This window comes from Etheostoma cragini, chromosome 22 (assembly GCF_013103735.1).
Source record: "Etheostoma cragini isolate CJK2018 chromosome 22, CSU_Ecrag_1.0, whole genome shotgun sequence".
Lineage (NCBI taxonomy): Eukaryota > Metazoa > Chordata > Actinopteri > Perciformes > Percidae > Etheostoma > Etheostoma cragini.
In genome coordinates, this window is record NC_048428.1 from 15,222,338 (window position 1) to 15,243,566 (window position 21,229).

The 21,229-nt window shown below is 37.0% G+C and overlaps 1 protein-coding gene and 1 long non-coding RNA gene across 6 annotated transcripts in view; one reads left to right on the plus strand and one right to left on the minus strand.

Moving 5' to 3' along the window:
* Positions 1 to 2,084, plus strand: part of en2a (engrailed homeobox 2a) — a 4,393-nt gene extending 2,309 nt beyond the window's left edge. The window contains exon 2 of the mRNA XM_034862015.1: positions 111 to 2,084. Coding sequence (XP_034717906.1) covers positions 111 to 430 — 320 coding nt within the window. The 3' untranslated portion in view covers positions 431 to 2,084. The remainder of the gene's footprint in view (positions 1 to 110) is intronic.
* LOC117937801 overlaps positions 1 to 21,229 on the minus strand; it is a 30,643-nt gene that overhangs the window by 7,024 nt on the left and 2,390 nt on the right. The window contains exons 3-7 of one of the 5 annotated variants that reach the window (XR_004655251.1): positions 20,425 to 20,493; positions 6,587 to 6,659; positions 6,313 to 6,486; positions 3,260 to 3,345; positions 2,359 to 2,951 (exon numbers count right to left, since the gene is read on the minus strand). This is a non-coding gene — a long non-coding RNA (uncharacterized LOC117937801). Of the gene's footprint in view, positions 1 to 2,358; positions 3,346 to 4,732; positions 4,843 to 6,312; positions 6,487 to 6,586; positions 6,660 to 20,424; positions 20,494 to 21,229 lie in introns of those variants that run through there. The other 4 variants (XR_004655249.1, XR_004655248.1, XR_004655250.1 and 1 more) reach the window with 4 other exon arrangements.

The following is a 21,229-nucleotide window of genomic DNA, read 5'->3' on the forward strand; positions in this document are numbered from 1 at the left end:
CATGTTTTTGTTTTTTTACCATATTCAAGATCATGTTGTTATAGCCTACTGACAAACCAATGTCTGTGCCCCCCCCTCCCCACCCCACCCCTATATCACCCACACTACAGGGCCAAGATCTCGCAAACCAAAGAAGAAAACAACCAGCAAAGAGGACAAGCGACCACGGACGGCCTTCACAGCAGAACAGCTGCAAAGACTAAAATCGGAGTTTCAGACGAATCGGTATCTGACCGAGCAGAGGAGGCAGAACCTGGCGCAGGAGCTCGGCCTGAACGAGTCCCAGATCAAGATCTGGTTTCAGAATAAGAGGGCCAAAATCAAGAAAGCCAACGGCGCTAAAAACTCTCTGGCCTTGCACCTGATGGCACAGGGACTGTACAATCACGCCACCGTCACGTCGAAAGACGAAAAATCAGACAGCGATTGATTTCCAGAGAAGTCACAGCAGCCTCCTGACGAAAAAGACCCTACAATAATCCTATGATAGATTTTATAGAGATATCACTGCAAAACTCTACCTACAGGAATATTTAAAGACACAACAGCAGATAAAAGTTCTATTTCTACCACTATACTGTTGAATCACCAGTTACATCACAGTAAAAAACAAATGAGGTCATTGGACTAAGAGTCCCTACAGGAATATTTAATGATACCATGGTCTCTATTGGTTCCTATAGGAGTATTATAGCGATTTTTTGTTATATGGGAGGTTTTGCAAGCCTACAATGCAATAATTTCATCGAATAAAAGGGCCAGTGGAGTATACCAGCATAAATTGTTTAAAAAGAAAATAAGAGAGATATTTCTGCAATATCACGTCTATAAAAGATGTTGTATAAAGGTATGTTTTCATTGTTTGTCGCCCCCCCCCCCCCCCGCCCAGGAGGTACAAACGCTTACACCCATAATTTTTTTATATAGGCCTACTGCTATCCATGATTGTCATAATTTTACATTGAACTAACTGGCACTTGACGTTTCGATCGGTCAGCGAAGTGAACAAACTGAAGTCCAAAGAGTATTTTTCTGCTGCATCCAGGCTACTGTGAATTTAAATAAATGCTAATAGGAGTTTTATTTCCATGCTTGTTGGTTTCCTTGGTTGTGTTTAAATGTAAAAAAAAAGCGGACAGAGGAAGTTGTTTTTTGAGTGTCAGTTGACCTAATTGGACAGACAATGAATTTTGATACGTTTTTTAAAAGAAAAATAATAATCACAGGAACCGTTTGTTATTATAGGTGACAGAGAGGTAGCGACTTTTTTCTAACACGCCACTGAACTAAAACGCTAAGTTAGGCCTTGCTTATATGTGTGTGGTCGTCTCATAGTCTTTCAACAGGTATTATGCGCGTTTTACTTTCGTCAATGCATCAGTGCAGCTATTATAGTTTTTAACTAGCAATATAAATCCTTTTTGTAGCTTACTGAACTGAAGGCTATAATGCTGCCTGTAAAGTCACAGAACAACTCTGTAGCATAAAGACAATGACAACCATTCTGAGCACTCTTGAGTATAGACTATAAAAACAGGTTATTGGATGTTCTTGTTGAATCTTTCTCTATATACAGTTTATTACATATCCATTCATCATTAAAGAAGGCAAATCCATCAGTGACTGTATTACAAATGTTGGAAATCTCTGATCGTTGTTGAAAGGACTTCGTATGTGTATTTATATAGATTATATTGAGAAAAAAAATCTATCCAATGGCCAGTGTTGCTTTAGAGTAGATATCTGAGGTGTTTACACTGCTTGTTTATCTTGCAATAACTTCTTTTTGTTTCCTTTTTTTGTGAATGAAAATAGTTTATGGGGCCTTTGCATGAAAGCTGCAATTTGTTGTACTTGGGCAAATAACTGTGTTTATAAACTTTGGTCTTTATCGACAGAAGTATGATCGAGCTAAGTTTTAGACTGTATCCATACCAAATTGTGGACTTTTTGCCTTTCAAAGTGTTTTTGTTGTGTATCTGCAAAAAGTGTGTGTGAATTAAAATCCACCAAACAGAAACACACTTTGCCTTAAAGTTCAAGTGTGAACTTTTTATGAAACAGAACTGTGCCGAATCAGAGAAACAGTATTACTTCAAATGCAGACTATTCAAGTTGAATGCCTTTAATGAAAACTGCTGGTACGACATTATGAATTTACTCATCAGCGTATATCTATCTATATATGAACATGTTTAAATAAAATTACAACACAGAGTTGTAGAATACAATGCTATTTTTTATTTTATGTTGGAAGTATTCTTTGGTATAAATGTACATAATTTGTATCATGTATTAATTGTGTAATTAACTGCCTCCTGAAAACTGCAAAAGAAGAGTACAGTAAATAAACCTTGAAGATTATACACACACAAGTCTCTGGCATCTTAATGTGAAGCAAAGAGCTCATAGTTTGCCATTAAAGCACAGAAAAAAGAAAACCGAGGCCTGGCTGAGGCAGTAAGTGTGACCTTCAATCAATGCTGAGCTTCTGCAGACATTATAGTCTCAAAAAATCAAATGCATTATAGCTATAATTGTCTAGAACAGAAATATATACAAAAATAGTTTTACACAAATGTTGCCAGATGTCAAATATTCACAAATGTAATCACATACATTATTAATTTCCATAGCATGACAACCCTTTTCATGCAAACACCCACTCATTCTATGGGCGGTTCTGGATCTCATTCATGGAGGATCAAATTCATGGGTTTTGAGATTAAAACACTTTTGAAAGCATCCAAACATTATGCAAGGGAAAGCCTTGAACAATTCCCAGGCATGTTTCCTCAACAATGCCTTATCTGCATTTCCATACTTGCACCGCTAGTCTTTGAACGCCATGTCTAACTGCCAATGACTATAGCATTAGAGCGGATATGGCTGCTCCCAGCACTGTCTTCACGATGGTCAGTCTTCCTCGTCGCTTCTGAAAAGAGCCAGTGCTGCTATCACAAGGCAGAAATGGAAGTCGAAAGGAAAGAGTGGGAGATAGGGGAGGGAGGGGTGAGAGGGAGAGGGAAAAATACGAGACAGAGAGAAAGAGAGAGAGAAATGAAGGTCAAAGCCTGTCATGGCTGCAGGTGGCTGGTTTCCTCCCTCCCACCCCTCAGTAACCCATTCTCCACACAGCTTTCTCTCTCACTCATTCACTCACTCACGCATACACACCTTACTATCACTTGGTTGTATTTTCTTCTTGCCTGGCACGCACACATCCCCACACAATTCATTCATTTCTGTTCCTACCCACATGCACACATATCCCTGTTGTTTTGGTCTTTCATTCAGCGCATCAATAGGAACCTTCATCAAAATATTCACCGGCAGAAAAGATCCCTTAAGTTCAGATAGGGACACCAATGTGTCAACAATAGCTGAAGATGTAGGGTTGCATGGGCACATTCTCCCGGAACAAAAGCTTTTATTTGAGAGTCATTTGTCTCATCATCAGAAGTAAGATTCAGGTCGGTAGTGACCAGAAGTTGTCCTTGTTTGAGCCTCTGTCTGCATCACTCAAGAAAAAGGTCTTGCATTGCTGTGAGAACACAGTATGGATCATCGCTAAACTGACAAATAAGCATCTCTTCTGGAATACGATGCAGAAGTTATAATAATGCCTGTAATAAAAGTTATTTTGTGGAGTGTTGCTGAAAACTTTACAAAGTTTGTGTGCTGTAAAAATGGAAGTGAGCACAGGATACATCAGGAGAGTATCAGTGTCTACCTCTTAACACAAAAGGGCCCCATCCTGCTATGACCTCTCCTACCATCCTCCCCCACCCCCACTGTGTCATTTACCCAGTTTCTAAATGCTTCCTACGGCAAGAGTGGAATCTGCTCAGAGGTGCCTAGGCTTTGTGGCGGAAACATAATTAAAGTGGTGAAAGATGTAAAAGGTGAAGAATGGGGATGACATCAGGCCAATTTCACACTTGGCACTCGAATGGCTAGGTCCAAGCCAGGACTCTTGCCTCGCAACACAGATCAAAGCCCACTGTCACCGCACCAGTGCAGGCAAAAATAAAAGAGGCAAAAGGACACCTAACTATGCTAATCCCCAGGACGAATATATTTTAATCTTGTTAGAATACAAGTTAATGCCGTGGCTCAGTGACTGAACTTTCTGGCAAGAATAAGAGGTGGACAGAATTACTTTTACCTTTTCTACATGAGGTGCCTCTGTCTGGCACCGGATAAACAGCCAGAGTCTGAACAAACTTTCTTTTGGGCAAACTCAGCACATTAGGAAGCCACATACTGTACAGGCAGCAGGTAGTAGTCACAAGCCAATGAAAAGCAAGCAACAGTTTTCATTAAGAACGATGGAAGAAAAAAAGAAAGAAAAAAAAAGTAAAAAAAGAAATCAACCCCAGTTGATGTGTCAGTGACCCAGTCTGATTCCCCGCTAGGACACCTAACATGCAAAGGAAATGAGTATTTTGTGGACTGGTTTGTCTTTCCTCACATTGAGCCTTCCTTTCTCAAAAGCACCTTGGTAACCCTTGATCTCTCATGTATGGAAGTCAGGGCACTGGGGCCTGCAGTTGACTGGGGCCTGCAGTTGACTAGGCAGACAATAGCAAGCGGATGCTTTCTGGAAAAGTCACACCAAGGCAACTCTCATTATACACAGTGTCTGAGCAACCCTCGTAGAAGAAATACTAGACTTTTCAATAAAATTATTTTTGCTCACTTAACAAAATTAAAAAAAAGGGGATAAATTAAAACACAAAGAAAACAAAGCTGCTCATAACATGGTTTGACCAGCAGTACGTCTGGTCTACACTGACTGAATCCTGGATGTGTCACAACAGATTCTTCTCTTCTTTTTTGCTGTTGGAGGAAACAGTACTGTGAGAAGTCTATAGAAAATATTTCTTCATAAAGAGTTTGTATTTGTTCACAAAAAAATGTTACATTTCAAATAATGGCAGGTTGCATTTACTGTTTCAGTTACACTGACTGACTTCACTTTGACTTTTCTACAGACAGCATTTAAAAGAACATTGACGACAGCTCTGGTAACATTTTGCTCTTACTAGTAATTCAGGTACAACAGATCAAACCAAGCACTTCTTGATATAATAAATTACATGACATACTGATATGTTCTCTTCTTAGCAAATGGAAAAAGATATTCCTCACTGAAGAAAACAATTTGAACCCGTTTTAACTATATGTTTAAGCCTAACATAATGAGGGCTATACCTACAGTTATTTATCATAAATTAATCGTTCAATCTATAAAATGTCAAAAAGTCCTAAAAATGCCTACATTTTCAAATTGCTTGTTTTGTCCAACTGATTGTTGAGGACAAAAAAACAGGAAAGGCAGATAAGCCTGTTTAAAAGATAGAAACAGTAAAAGTTGGGCATTTATGCTTAATGATGAATTAAACCTATCAATTATCAGTATTGTTGTAAGTTATATTTTTTTGCTCATTGACTAAACAATAAATTGTTTCAACACTAAATATAATGATAGAAGTAATAAGACTATAGTTTGTGGAAAATTTGTCACACTTAAACTTGTGTTCTTTCCTTAAAACTAAAACACGAATAAACTCAAATTATAGTCAATCCACAACCTTATAAAGGGTTGCAGTTGATCTGCAAATAAACTTTAATGCTTCTTTGGCTGTTTGCCCATGTATCACCTTCAGTAAATAACCTAATAAAGTTTCTCAATTTATCCAGTAAACTTTGTTTAAAAAATTGTTGCAGACAACTACTTTCCTGCTCTAAGAAACTCTGAAAGCTTTTCTTTTCAAAATATAAGCTATTTGAGCTAAAATCGGTATGCAAGGAAACAAATCCTTCATAATAAACAAGCTTAAAAAACTAAATCTGACTCCACAGAATGACACAGGAATATCTTTCTCTGACATCTTTTTTTAAAGTTCTAAAGGGGCATTGGGTGTTTAATACCGTATCTGTAATGCACTGAAGTAAACAATGTTGAATATCTACAGAAATCAGTACCAAGTTCATGTTTGAGACAGGTTCTAAAGACCTCCAGTGCTCTGGAGGAAACAAATGCACACAAATGTATCAAAGGTACAGGCTGTAATGTGGTATGCTGCATTAGAATTTCATAAGATGAGGGAGTTTATGAAAAGAAAACCAGATTCCTTAAACAGAAAAAAAGTCAAGTGGATTGGGTTTCTTGGTGTAACATACATTCTTTTTCTATATACTAAATTAAGATGTACAATGTACAGTCATGCCATTTCTGGCCTTTGTTAGGGAGTTTGTGTTGCTTGCTGACACAGCTAGACAGGGTCAAGGATTCATCTGACTCACCTCAGGCCCCCTGCTCTCCCCGGGGACTGGCCTGTCACTCACTTTGTGGTTACGCATCATAACTGACAGAGGCACAAAGTGAGAGCTCGACACTGCATCAACAGCAGCAACATCATCACCAAAACCCATTCCTAGCATGACATCTTCCTCCTAGTCCACCACCAGCTCTCTACACTGTGGAGGGAAAAGGGAAAAAAACACATCTTCACACCAAGAGCCAGTAATAAAATGTCATTGAGTGAAAGACCTAAAAATAGAAGATTTGGAAATTTACCTTAACATTCGCTACACTGCAGTTTGGATGTGGGATGCCTTGCAATAGAGTTGTTACAAAGTGTCAGCCCGACCTGTAAAAGGTATATTGGGTAAAATATTTAATTTCAGACAGCTTATTTAGACTGGATACACACATTTACACTCTGTGATCCATTTTAAATGGGTCTCTAGCTCATGCACACAGCTTTGAGTTGGTGTAGCGTATAGCCTTTAATTGGTATTAAGTAGATGACATAATAAGCACATGCATAAGGCTGTTTGACTAAGAGCAAAGTGTTTGAATGGCCACTGATCATAGCACTTTGTTCTTTCTATCAAACATTAATCTAGCCATTGAAATACTGTACCACTTTGTAGTCAGCGTTGCCACTATGGCCAACACTGACAAACCAAACTAATACATATATACAGAATAATATAGCTTGTTTTTTTACATCTTAGATGCTACAGAAAAGAAAATCCTGATAATCAGCAAGTGTCCATTCCCCGTGCCAGCCTGCAACCAATAATTTGGAAAATAAAATGGCAGCCCGCCAAAGACTAGGGTGCAGGGTTAAAATATGTTCAGACTTGCCATTACATTGTAGTAATGGTCACACTAAAGCCAAAAAAACACATTAAGCATTGACGTTTTTTCTATTTGGCTGCATTTTCACTATGAAAATAATGTAGCCATGGGTTTGGTATTAATGTTTGGATGGATTTAATTTTTTAACATTCATTTTAAAAGAGGACTATACGGCGGCCTTTGAACTACTGATTTGGGCTAAAGCAGTGACAAGAGGCTAACCCTTTACTGATTTCTGCCCAATCTACCTGTCTAGACTTCTTCAGGTTCTACGTTGTTCTCAGATGGCCGAATACACCAACAATACTCATCTCAGTTTGAGCTGGCATACATGGCAAGCTATGGCTCAGTCGGCTGTGCCTTAGCTCCCAGTAGTGGGCGTCGCTCTCTTTCTCCATCTCACTCACTTTGCTACATGCTGCCATTTTAACTGTTCGTGAGTGGCAGGCAAGAGGGCGGGGTTGGTGGTGGCGGCCATGATGGTGGAATCACAACACCCACTCCTGAGGATCAGCCTCACCATCAAAGCCAATTCACACATTTGGTAGTGTTGTGGTTCCGGCCAAAACCAGGGATTTCTAAGTATAGGACAAAGTATGACATGATAAATAAGAATACCACCAACATCCAACTGCATCTGCAGCAAAATATTTCTATTACATAATAAACATACTAATAACATTATTCTGACAATTTGAAAACAAGAGAAAAAGTGTAATTATTTCCAAAAGATTTCTATAAAAAAATTCTAGTCATCTGATTTTGACATTAATATAGGTTTAAATTCAAAAGTACATACTATACATCAATAGTAGGCCAGTACAGTATATAGAACAACAGTATACACCAATACTGTGTGTCAGTGCTGTATATACTTTGTTAATTTACCGAGATTTGGGCTCAGATTTTTTACTGGACTGCACTTCTTTGACTTACATTTTCTCATCGTTTTCATTAAATTGTTTATGTATTAGCTCTGTACAAGTGCAAATTTAGAGAAAAGACCATGTTAAAAAGAGCTGCACATTACTTCCATATGCTGAAATATATAATATAACAACTTCATAAAGATATAAGAATAAAATAAAATGCAACATTACTGTCTTACTAAGATGTAACAAGGCACAACAAAAAACTGTTTTATCAGCAATGTCGAAATATGCATGTCTATGCAAGAAAAACAAAATCAAATGTATCATTCAATGATTACTTACTGCGCATTAGAAACAAAATGTCCAAAAATGTATCAAAATCAAAAAACTATCATGAAAAAAAAAACAGCACGACTTCTTTTACATGTCACAAATAAAAAATAAATAAATCAGACATCCTTTCAAGAGTGTCTTTGTGGGATCAGATGAACTAAAGCAAACCAATCAAAAGTCACGAAAGTGACATTGTCATTTTAGGGTTGAAGGCAAAAGGTTTTTGTCATCTATATTTTTCTCCATCTTGTCCTGATGTCTTGTAACCTAACTGAAAATGTCTGAAATAATTAAGATAAAAAAGGAAGTTTCGCCAACAAATTCATGCTTGTGGTCCCTCAAAGCAGATTTCTATGTGAGTCACATCAGTGCCCCCGCCTCATTTCCCCACCCCCAACCCTGAAAATTAAAAAGAAAAAAATGACTTCCCTGGATGACCACGGTGGCACCTAACCAACTACATTTGAGGTCAAAGTTCATTATGTCCCCTTGGCAACACCAGGGCAACAAGAAACGGTGTCTAGACAGGTCATGGTATCCCCCCCCCATGCCCAAACCAACCCACCACCCCCTGGTTCTTTCCGGAAGGAGGTGTCAGCAGCAGCCAAGTGCAGGGTAAACAGGGCGAAGGGGGGTGGCCTTTGGCCCTCGTGAGGTCGGATAAGCACCTCCACCCTCCACTGATCAAAGATGAGGATCCTCCATGCCAGGGTATTGGTCAAAGGGGGCAGGGTCGGGAGATGAACTCTGCGTTTCTGTAATCTAGACTTGTCCAAACCTGATTGTCTTCTTTCACAGCCCAAAATGGACCCTTCCGGTGCCGCTGATTACATTGGGGAGCACAGCCTCTTTTCACTGGGGCGCCTGGACAAAAGAGGTGCTTCCGCGCCCCTCGCCATCTGGTCCCAAAATAACAGAAAAGATCCCAGAAAAAAAGCTCAGCCAGCACACAGCATTAAATTAAGGGAACGCTGTTTGAATAGATGGGATGGCTGGACCATAAGCAAACATACAGTAAAGCCTCCCACATTTACGCAGAGATGGGAAGCTAATCTAAATCAGCAAATAAAGCAGTGTACATGGGCTCTGATGAGCAGGTCTGCAAATCATTGATGTATTTAAGCAGAAATGGAATTTTGCTGTGCACCAAATAGAGCACTGTGCCACACATTCATAAATTGTATCGCAAACTATCAATGTGCAGAGGCTCTTCATTAGTTTAAACTAATGTATGTTGTACCAGAGTGGCCCCCATGGATAGAATTGTGATGTAAAAGACAAAAAACAAATTTATGTGATAGCTTTGAGATTGTAATACAATACAGTCGATATAAGAAGGCAAATAATTTAAGATATAGTACATTGGGCATAACCATAACTGAAAAAGCCAATGTATGTGGTAAATTACCATTGTTGCTACACAGGTGTATCAAATTTGGTTGCCAATTAGCAACATTTGACACTTGGAATAGTCTGCATGCTGTATATCATATCCCTATTGATTAGTTAGTCAGTTAATTAGTTTTATCCTGTGCCCAGTCCACTTTGTCAAAGCTGTTTCAGTGTTATGACATGGCAACATAACTTTTGGCTTATCCTTTCACATGTGAAATAATTGTTGTTGTTGTTGTTTTTTACCGATGCAGCTGCTGTTTGGGCACAGATCATTTGGCCCTAATTGCAGCTCATGTTGCCTGGAAAACTCCCAGAAATCCAAGTGCTGATTACTAGACTGCCATTATAGCTGAAAAATGCTGCTAGCTGGCATTCCTTATAATATAACTAACATTTGTTTGCCCATGTGATAACGTTTCTTCAGAGGTGAGACAAAGTGTTAATCGCCATTATGTCTATGTCCTGTATCTAGTGGAGTGACACTATAGAATAACAACCCATCAAATCAAGAGTCTGGGTTATAGTTATTAGTCACCAGGATATCTTTATTGTCAAAGTTTTGGTATTTTGACATAATCATCTGGGTTTTTGATAAGCCAACAGAGATTTTTTTTTTTTTTTTAAAGTAACAAATGTTAACTAAATGGGTATGGAGCACATTTTAAATAAAAGCCTTCAAAGTGGTAATCACCAGTCCGGAAGTCTTTATCGTTTTCCTTTGAAGGTTATGCCTTTTCAAAGCCAGCATGACTTCTGGGTTATAATAATGTGGTCTGTTCACTTCAGCAGCCTCTTTGAAAGGTTTACATGTCTAACATGCAGGTACTTCAGGTAAGCTACACAGCGTTACACTGTCACAAAATGTATAACCTGGAGCTTTTGGAGCCCTGTTTGCTAATGCTGATTACAGGCTCTGCTATGCATGGCTTGTTTCTCCCTCACAGTCCACAAGGAAATTTGGTAAATAAACAACCTCATTAGTGGCAAAGGTGATGCTGCCCTTGATCTTGAATGGTTTTGTCAAGAGAAAGCTGAATGTGCAGCATTGAGAAGTAAAGTTAGATTGAGTAGCCTGCCCATATGGGACCAACTATGTTATGAAAACTGATTTCGTAACAAAGCTAAAAATCTAAATTAAGCTCTTGACTGGCACAAGCAAGGAAACATTTCAGTGAAAAGGAAAAAAAACTTATATGCACAAATTATATGATTCTAACAACTACAAATCAGACACATAATGTGCCCCAGGCCCTTTAAGCTTGTCTAACAAATGTGTCACACTGTCCACCGATCATTAAAGACAAGGCTGCATTGTGAACAGAAAATAAAACAAGCTACACAGAATGCTGTTTTAAATGAACATATGTATTCAAGGTCAAAGATAGACCTGTCATCCTAACTTTAAAAGTAAATATGAGGGATTTGAAATCCAACTTAAAAGTATTGCCATAACAAATTGATGTTTTAATGAATCATGAGATGCATATTAGCAGTAAAACTAGGACACACGGAATATCCAAGGTAAAACTCATTCAACTAAACACAGTTTTTCTCTTATTAGCTTTAAACTGCAGAGACATTATGTAAAGCTGATTTTAAGTAATGGAATTTCATGTAATTTTAATATCATCTTAAATATCACTTCAGTGTTAAATTTACAGTATCCCAGGTCTGACATAGCACATTTTCTATGCAAGTTACTTTGTAACTTAAGGTCCTAATTATCTACATTTATCTCTACCTAGCTGCTTTAATTTTAAAATCAAATCCAGGCCCCAAACTTTCAGTTGTCTGCTTTTAAACCGCTTATAAATAAGTTAAAATGAAAGTGAAATGTGTGTAAAGAAGCAAATAACTGAACAAATACGCAAAATAACTGGCTACACATTAAAAGATGCACACCCAAGTAAAAGAAGACGGTCAAATGGCACAGATAAATAAGCCAATTCTTTAAAATTAACTGAATGACAGCCTACAGGTATCGGTTTTGACAGGTGTATCCTGAGAAGAGAGGAAATAACTGTAGACTTCATTGTCTTAAAAGACCTACTTCACACATGACAACAAGCTATTGGCATCCCTGCTGCAGCAACATCCTGCAAGTGTTTTACATCTGATTTCTTCATCTGTGTCATTTTTAGGAGAACATAAAAACAATACGGAGAGGATAAACTGAAGCAGGTGAGACGCTGTGATCTGTCCGCTGTTGTTGGAATCCAGCTTAAGAGGAAAATAAGAGGCTTTTATTCAATACCAAATAAAAGTACAAGTTCCAAACTTCAGAGATGTGCCACATAACTGCTCTGTATTGCACTCAATCAAAATGTTTGTAACACACACATACACACACACTTTTCTCAACAAGTACTTTTCAGCCTTGCAATTATTGCTGAAAAGCATGCCAAAAAGAAGTTTGTAAAAAATAAAATAGGACTTTAAATGTGTGGCAGTGAGTTTCACACTGTAGATATCAGTTGTTATTTACACAGCTGAATTACATTAAGAAAATCATTTAATGTATTTGTACTTGTTATATTACTGCAACGCTGGTTAAATTTGTTCATTCTTACAAAGAAAAAACTATTTTATATTCATTAACTACTTTTTCCAGCAAGGAGTGTAGAGACAAAAATAATGCAGAGGAAAGAGATTCACAATCACAGTCAGAAGTAAAGCAAACTGCCCTGCTAAATATTTTACACAAAATGCTAGAAAACCAGAGCTCTTCCAGTAGCAGGTCAAGTCACAACACCTGGCAAATACTATCCCGCAAACCACATGTACTAGTACTACGTGCCTAGAAACAAATACAGTATTTCTGTGAATTTCTCTCCAACAGCAATACTGGAGGGGGTTCTATTCCTCTCCTGTACGTCACTTCTAATTTTTGGTTTACGAGTAAATGAAATCTAAATATGAAAAGCATTATCAAGTCCAACCCACTACTGATTAATTGCATAAGTGTCTGCTGGGGGTTGCACATAACTGGCAGACACCAGCTCAGTTTCACAACTGTAGGATAAGTGAAGTGAGTGTGACATATAGAGGGCAGGTGGTGCCAGTGAAGTGAAGTACACTAGCATAGTCCCAATCTGCAGTTTCGTAGCTCCATAATTAGTTATTTTTCAATAGCAATATCCAAATTATGTCATCAGGCCTTACAGAGTACTCATTATTCACCGCAACAAACAAGCTGGAAATAACACTGAATCCTATGGAGACTTGAGAACTTCGTTCCAGGGAGGGACTCGAGTCGCTGTGTGAAACCAACAAGAACCAACACGACACCTGGCATTTTACACCTAAAGTGGGCTGTTGCACACTGCTGAGCACAATGGAAAGACATGCTTCTTATTTGTGCAGGTTTGAGTGTGTTGAGAAAAAAACAGATCACAAATATGGTTAGCCATAAAAAGGCTTAAAACCTGTCGATTGTTAATGAAAATTTATTTATGAGGAAACTGGTATGATCAATGTTTGGACATCTTAAAGCGAGCACAAAAAATTACCAAAAGTAACTGTGGCATAGCAGCGTCATTTCAACAGAAAATCCCATATGTGAATCATGCCCATTTACAACCTCTGTCTAGTCAGAGTTTGCCTACAGTACATACTCATTTAAGGCTATGCCCCACATCATTCAATATTATACATATAGTGTATAACATCTGAGAAAATCCAATCAGGAAAAAGGGAAGAAAAAAAACTAAATATCCAACACAAAGAGGAGTCCAATGTGTATAAAAATGGTAAATTTTTCATGGAATGTATCCAGAGAACAATATGTTATTGTTCAAGGCGCTTTGGATCAATTACTGTGTTCAGTCCACATTGAAAAAAGTATAAAAATATTCCAAAGGTTACAACTTTACTTTTTTCTCTCGCTCTTTACTCTTTCGAACAACAACAAACTCTAGAATGTTGTAATCTTGGAAGTATGGGGAGGGAAAAATCACAACAATATTTGTTTATTAGCAATACTCTGCAGGGTGTCAGGCATTTACTGTTTTTTTCCCAATGTGAATAAATGAATAATGGCAGGTTGTACCGGTCTCATAATGTGGTACTCATTTTAAGTTTGAATATGGCTCAACATTACTTAAAGGATTTCCTGCCTAAAACTTGAGATTTCAAAAAGTAAAGATTGTCATTATGCACTAAAACTTTTATACTATAAAAAACTGTTTAGATCAAACAAACTGATCCAGTCAAGATTTCTTAAAACTTCACTGCGTTTACCCCAACAATCTGAGTCCTTTCTTAATTTCTGATTTCTGAATCTGTGTATTGTAGCAACACAAACAGTCATCATACCATAACAAATCAAATAATGTTTATGTAACTGGTAAAAATGTAGAGTTTTGAAAAGTTAATTTTACAAAGTATTTATAAACAACCTGAATTATTAATTGGTTATCTCTTGCATTATTGTCAATCACTCGTCTCAGTCTTAAGCATTTCATGATGAAATCATTTGTTAAAATAAAAAATTACTGCTATCACTGGCTACAGTATACATTTAAACAAAGATGTGTGAATATTGTGAAACTTTAGTATCAATGTTACAACAATATAGTTTAGTAAAGTGGACAACCACTTTAAATTAGTTATTATTAGAGTTAAACACAACTAATAATAGCTCAGCTATGAAAAGCAATGAAACAGTTCCATTATGGTCCAGTGACAAGTGACAAAAACTATTAATTGCTAATTCATTTGGGCTTATAGGGTTTGTTGTATGAAGATCCAAGAATATAAGCATTAGAAGTTACTAAGGTTAAGCTCTTGGGAACGGGTACAGCTCCTGCACTTCATGCTGTGTCATAAAAGTGATGTGGGTCCAGACTGTGCAAACACTTTAAAGAGGGTAATTAGTAAACAGTTAAAGGCAGTAATCACCTAGTGAGGAATAGAAAAGGACTCAAAGGAAAACAAACTGGAAATGGGCTGGTACCATTCACATCACAGTCGGATTCTAGGGGTCATGTGCTAAGTCCTGTTAAGATCCTCAAAGGGCAAATCCTGAACATTGGGCACTTTTGTGTGAGTGTTTAGAGACACTGCCAGATTTTAAGCACACAAACATGAAAAATATCAATTTCACATTTGGTTTAACGCTTTCACACTTTGTGTCACTGACACCCAGAGAGAAGGGCTGTGGAAGACAAAACACAGCTCCTGGATAAGGATCATGTTAATGCCTATCAATTAGGATCAAAAAGGGATTAAGCGGCATGGTTGCAGCGGTAGGATGGAGGCCCATGCAAAGTCACTGAATACTAGGGGTCACACCCCCGACTTCATTAGGCCTGACCTTTCCACGCCATTGTGTGGCATGAGAGAGACCCTGCAGTCTGTGTTTCCCCTTTACCCATCTTAGAGGGCTTACAGAGAGTCAAATATGAGACATGCACAAAAGCTGTTAGAGATCAGTGAAATATGAAATATTCACTTTCAAAGTCCAGGGAGACTTATTAGGTTACTGCAACTTTGGGCAGGTGGGTATTTACTCATCAACCTCTCTGCAAAGGAAATCATTTTTTTCACCTTTGAGAGAAATGAGATTTACTAATTAGTCATGGCACAGCCTCCCCTCGCAATGATGTACCGCAGGCTTGATGAACTCCAACTCCGCCTTGCCATCTTAATTCACAAAAGGTCAAATGGCAAAGTAGAAGGTGTGTCCAGGTGTGTTAAAATAAGCCCCAATTAAGGAAAAATGCAATCCCACCCTCAAGTCTCACATATGCAACTCGGAAGGAAACTTTCAGTAAAGCTCCTAAACTGGGGCAATTTTTAAGCTATGGCATTTTAGCTTACTCCCCCCCCCCCATACTCATTATATGAAGAGAGAATTTAGAAATAAGTTTTGCACATCAGACCCTTGTACGATTATGATTTTTAAACAAAGTTATTGGTCTTATAAATATTGGGTTGTCAGCATTTACACAACACCAAGTGCACAACTGTACATTGTACTTATTTTTGGTTAACAGGTTGTTGTTTTTTAATTCAATAAAGTAGTTGCTGTAGTATTATTTTTCTTACACCTGAGATGCAACTGAGAGACAACATGCATGTCTTTATGGATTTCTCTTTAGTCAGTATATAAACTTAATTTAAAATGTTACACTCTAGTTTAAGCATCTTTTAGGTTAAAAATGGCCAAATGTATAGCTTTTGAGTACAAGAAATGAGCAAACATCGTTTTACTATATGGTTCCCAGAGTACCATATTACTGATGTTTACTAACTTTATTTACACTAAGAAACTTACAAAAGCATTACCATTCTTACAAATACCCATTCTCATTATATAAAGAGAGAATTTAGAAATACGTTTTGCATTACCGACCCTTGTACGATTATGATATAGTAGCATGGCAATGCAATTGTTCTCACTCTGCTAAGAACAATTACATTATTGTTCAACTATAATAACTTTGATTACTGAATTTAGTTGATCCTTGATTAAAATGTGTAGAAAGTAAACACATATCTGCTGACAAAATGTTTTGTTATACAGCTAAATATCACTACCAGGCTCTAAAATCCAGTATTGGTCCAGCTCCGCAGTTTATAGTATAGGGTTTCAAGGACACCTTGTACTTCACGTTCAACCAAGCTGAACAGGTCTGGCGTGCATAAAACCCCGGCTGAGAGAGAGGTAGACCTGTGATAGATAAACGAGGGAATTAACCATCCTCACCAATGGCAACCGCTTTGCTTCCTCTCATCAGGTTTTGTGTAAAAAAGGTAAAAAGCCATTAAAATATTTTAGTTGACAATTGAGTCCAAAAATACATTTCAGATTATTTTACTATAGACACAGACCCTGCTATTCAAATGAAGAATACTATCTTCATCAAGCACTGTGCACTATGTTAAATGCTAATATGCAACAGTTTTAGTTGGATAATGGTAACTTAGACTACACTACACTTCTTCATTTGCAAGACCTCCATTCAGTAGTATGTGGAGAACTCGGTGAAAGTTAAGAGTTAAGTAAAAAAAGGAGAAGTTCATCTCAGGCAAAAAGTTTCTTCCCAGAGAGTATGCACTTGTTCAGGCTGCTGCAGTTTAAGCAGCCATGCAGCCTTGCACCACAGTCAAACAGTGGTCATCCAGGCCTACGGCCTTCTTTGTAGCGTTTATGAGGGTGTAATAGATGAGCACACTTCATTTCAAAGTCAGTGGTGGATTTGCAGTCTAATGAAAACAGGAAGTGTTGCTGAAGCTGTCAATGTTTAACAACTGAGTGGTAACAAAGACGTTGCATGTGCAAATCTTAACTGGCTGTGTCGCAAAGAATAAAAACAAATGCACACAAACATATGGCAGTCACAACACTGCAACAACAAAAATCTAGTTATTTACTTACTAAAGCCCGACCGATATATCGGCACGCCGATATTAGGATTTCCTGGTCTATCGGTATCGGCATTTATAATTTTTTTTATTTATATTCATCAGAATCATTTATAACGACAAATATATGATTCTGATAAATGAATATTTAAAAATTAAAATGGACTGTCAAACATGTTATGCGCATTGGCGTTGCATAGTTTGTCCACCAGTGGGCACTCTACAACATCCCTGTTGGTTGTGTGTTTTTTTTCAAAAAGACTAAGTTTCATATCTTAAGTTTATATTTTTATACATTTTATTTGATGATGCTCTTTTCTGTTGTGACAATAAAACAAATTATATTATTTTAGTGAGAACTCAAATAACAAATATTAGGGAAATCTGTTTTGTAACGCGTTTCTAGAATTATATATATATATATATATATATATATATATATATATATATATATATTGGCATATCAGATTTTTAAATAACCAAATATTCGTATCGTTCTTAAAAATCCTTTAATCTCTGGCTCCATTACTTCCTTTCAAAAAGCTAATAAATAGGCATTTTAAAGATTTAACATTTACAGAATAGTCGCCGTCCATTTCATTTGCAATTGTCTTCTTCTAATGAGGATCTAATATTCATGTGACATTGATATTGATGTTGTGGCTGCACCTGCAATTCAAAACCTCTGCTCAGTCAGTGAGTGCGGTGTGTGGTTATTTTAATGATAAACAAAGGTCTGCTATCTCCAGGCAAAGATCTTAGAGTTGGCCACACCATAAACAAGTCTCTCATGTTTTTATTCTAATATTAGGGTATCATGAATACAGTATGAGGGAAACACTCCACTTTAACTAATCTGTAAAAATATTACATCTAAACAACAAAAAACAATTAAGAATTTTATCAAAAGGCATTTGTGAAGTATTGACATGAAGAAATAACTATTTTGTCTGACAACAGCTGAAATAGTTTAGTTTGAGCATGCATGCATGCATGCATGTCCATGCTGCCAGCTCTCACTATGGTCAAGTAAACTTGTTTTTTTTACAATCTACATAGAACAACTGGTTTGACTGTGCAAGGAAATACATTAATAAAACAAATAAAACACGAAAATACCCAATCTGACATTAATCTATAGGTTTGGTAATTCCGACCACCCTCCAACACATACATAAACCCAAAGTACATTTTCTTTCTCTATTTTCATGGCAACAGAGCAGAGGCTCATCTTAATATGTTACTGACAGCCACTGTTGTGTTATGTGGCATGAGAACACAGCAGTGGCTTTCACACAAGGTCTTAACACTGGACAAAAACACATTTTCAAAAGGGTAAAGGTCACCTAAACCTTTCAGTGAGTCAAGTTAGCAGTTCAATATACAATATGCAGTATTTTTGATTAATTGTTGCAATGTGTTGATATAAAATTTTAAGTGCATTTACATCCTGTCGAACTTTAATATAATGATATTAAGATCACTTTTAGGACTTTTAACTAATCCAAAATAAAGTACAAATACATTATATATAGCTTAATTTATTAATTCTCCCCATGTGTGATATACAGAAAGAGAAAAATAGTTGTTTTTTACATTACTTTGAAACAGATTTAATATTTATGTGTATATTTTTAGCTTAATACAACGAAAATGGCATTGCAAAATTTGCCAGCTGGAATAACTGTAATAATTTCTAAATTATATGCATTATATATTATACAGGTAAAGTACGGAAAGAAGTGATTGTGTTAAATAATGTTAATGTGTTCAAGGCCCGACTCGCTTAAATAAAAAATAATTTTGTTTAAGGTGTATTCTGTTGATGTCACTTTTTTTATAAATACTGTAAAACACAATTTAACTATGTTGAGAAATTATATTGCCTGTAATATTCAGATGGTGAAAAAGACCAAATGAAATTAGTTTTATTTAAGTACACTGCATGTCTTACTCATCTTCTTGGGTTTTTGATGAAGCTTGGATCATTTTTGCATTTAAAACTAAATAAACAGAAACGCCTGTGCATCGCATAAGAGTTTTAAAGGAAATAAAATCACTTTATAGTGTCAATATTATGTTTTGGTAGTATATTATTATACGTGTGGAAATTTAATTACTGCTTCAACATTTTATTTACGTCTTTATCGACGTGCACTTTTCGTAATATTAAATATTCTATCAAAAGCATTTGCAAGATAGTTTAAAAAGAATGAAAATAAAATAGGAAACAATGCTAAAATCAAACTCATCCAAATAAAAATGAATCGCGCTGCAGTCAACACAAAGTAAACCTATGAATCATAAAAATAAGTATTTTCCACAGGTATCTATTTGTTCACTATTATTTGCAAATCTGTTCCACTGAAAAGTAAGTTTACTCCACAATAGTCTGGCCGTTCCCCAAATGAATGTATGCTGTGAGTTCAGATTTCCTTTCCTACAAAATACATTATAGTTCATCTCTTTCACCCCTGCCTAAATCTAAAATGGACGCCGCTGGCTTTAAGTTATCGATGGCTAGGACTAGCTAAGGGTCATAGATGTGCAGTTGTGCTCTTAAGAGGGAACAGACAAATGGATCCATGTTTTGGCAGGCTGCCGGGAGACTTTTTAAAATACAGTGAAGGCCTTGATTTAAAATATGCCACACCAATGTCAAAGGAAACTGCGTCATTTCATAGCAGAGGCTGTGGTGAGTTAAACAACCCACCGTTTTACAAAAGAAAATGGCAGGTGCTGCAGTTGTACAGAGCAAGGCTTTGAATCAGCTCAAACTGTATTCTATATGTGCACAGAAATAACCCAAGAAATCTTTTTATTATAGCTCAGGCAGCATTAGAGCCTAGATGAAAGCCTGTTTTCTCCAGACATCATCATGATGTTAGACCTCATGACTGTACTGTGGGTGGAGACAATGAGCCAATAGAAAAACAGGCTGAAGATTCAGAGCACTTCTTGCATCAGCATTTCCTGGCTAAGCCTCAAGTGAAACTTACGAGATCCATATCCATGATTATCTTATGAAGAGATCACAAATCAGTGTTAAAAAATATTGCTGCTGACGAGTGAATGACAGCACTGAATTTGATTAGCTATTTTTCATCATCATATCATGTAGCATTGGTATTGCAAACCCGAGCTGAACCTCTGTAAATTCTGGTTTGTGCAGCCAACTGATATTTCCCTCAGGCAATCACATTCACTCGCTGAAGCACCTTAAAGCATTCCTGGAATAGCTCTTCTCAACTTCTAACGTGCCCAATTGTGCTTTAATGAACAGGTCAACAAAGATCTTACCATTTGGGCCGAGGCACTCCAGCGTTGAAGTCATGAAGGCATGACAGGCTGCAAGAAACCATGGATCTCCTGTAAAAACGAGAAAAAAACATCAAACAATTGTGCATAACATAATGTTATCATAGAGGGTAAATACAAAAACGGAAACAAAACGAAAGCGTTAACTTAAAAAGCTGTTTTCTAGATTTGCCTTGTAACTCATTCAAGATAAAGTGTTGCTTAGTTTCCAAGAACTGCTGAAACAATTTAAAAGCAAACAGCAGCAACAGTAGTTTATTGTTGTAAAAAAAAAAGAAAAAAAAGTATGAGCTGTTGTTATATTTACTTTGAAATAGATGATAATTCAAGGCGTATAAGTTAGGAATATGGATTGTATTAAGCGAAGTATTAAGTCGTTCATGACTTAATGTAAAATCTGCATGTAGGAAGCATACAAACTGTCATCCACTCAGTATTGTGGTCACTGCTAAGAATACTGATTACATAATCATAATTTTATGTTTTGAAAGAAATATTAAAAGCTGTACTCTCCTGTGAAAAAATTAGCAACAAGCACTCAAAAACTATTAAGGAATTTGACAAGACAAGACTAAAGGAGCTGTCTGACATCATTCGAGTATGTACTAAGTGGGTGATAATGAAGCGATCTGTCCAGGCTGGACACTGATATTGCAAACAGATAAACTTCACAGACCTCACTGGGTGAAAGTAACTTGTAATGTCAGAGTGAGGCTAGGAGCATTTTAGAAGCCAAAGTTAATATTGCCTGTACACTCCCTCACTAAATAAGTGGACTAAAAAAAGT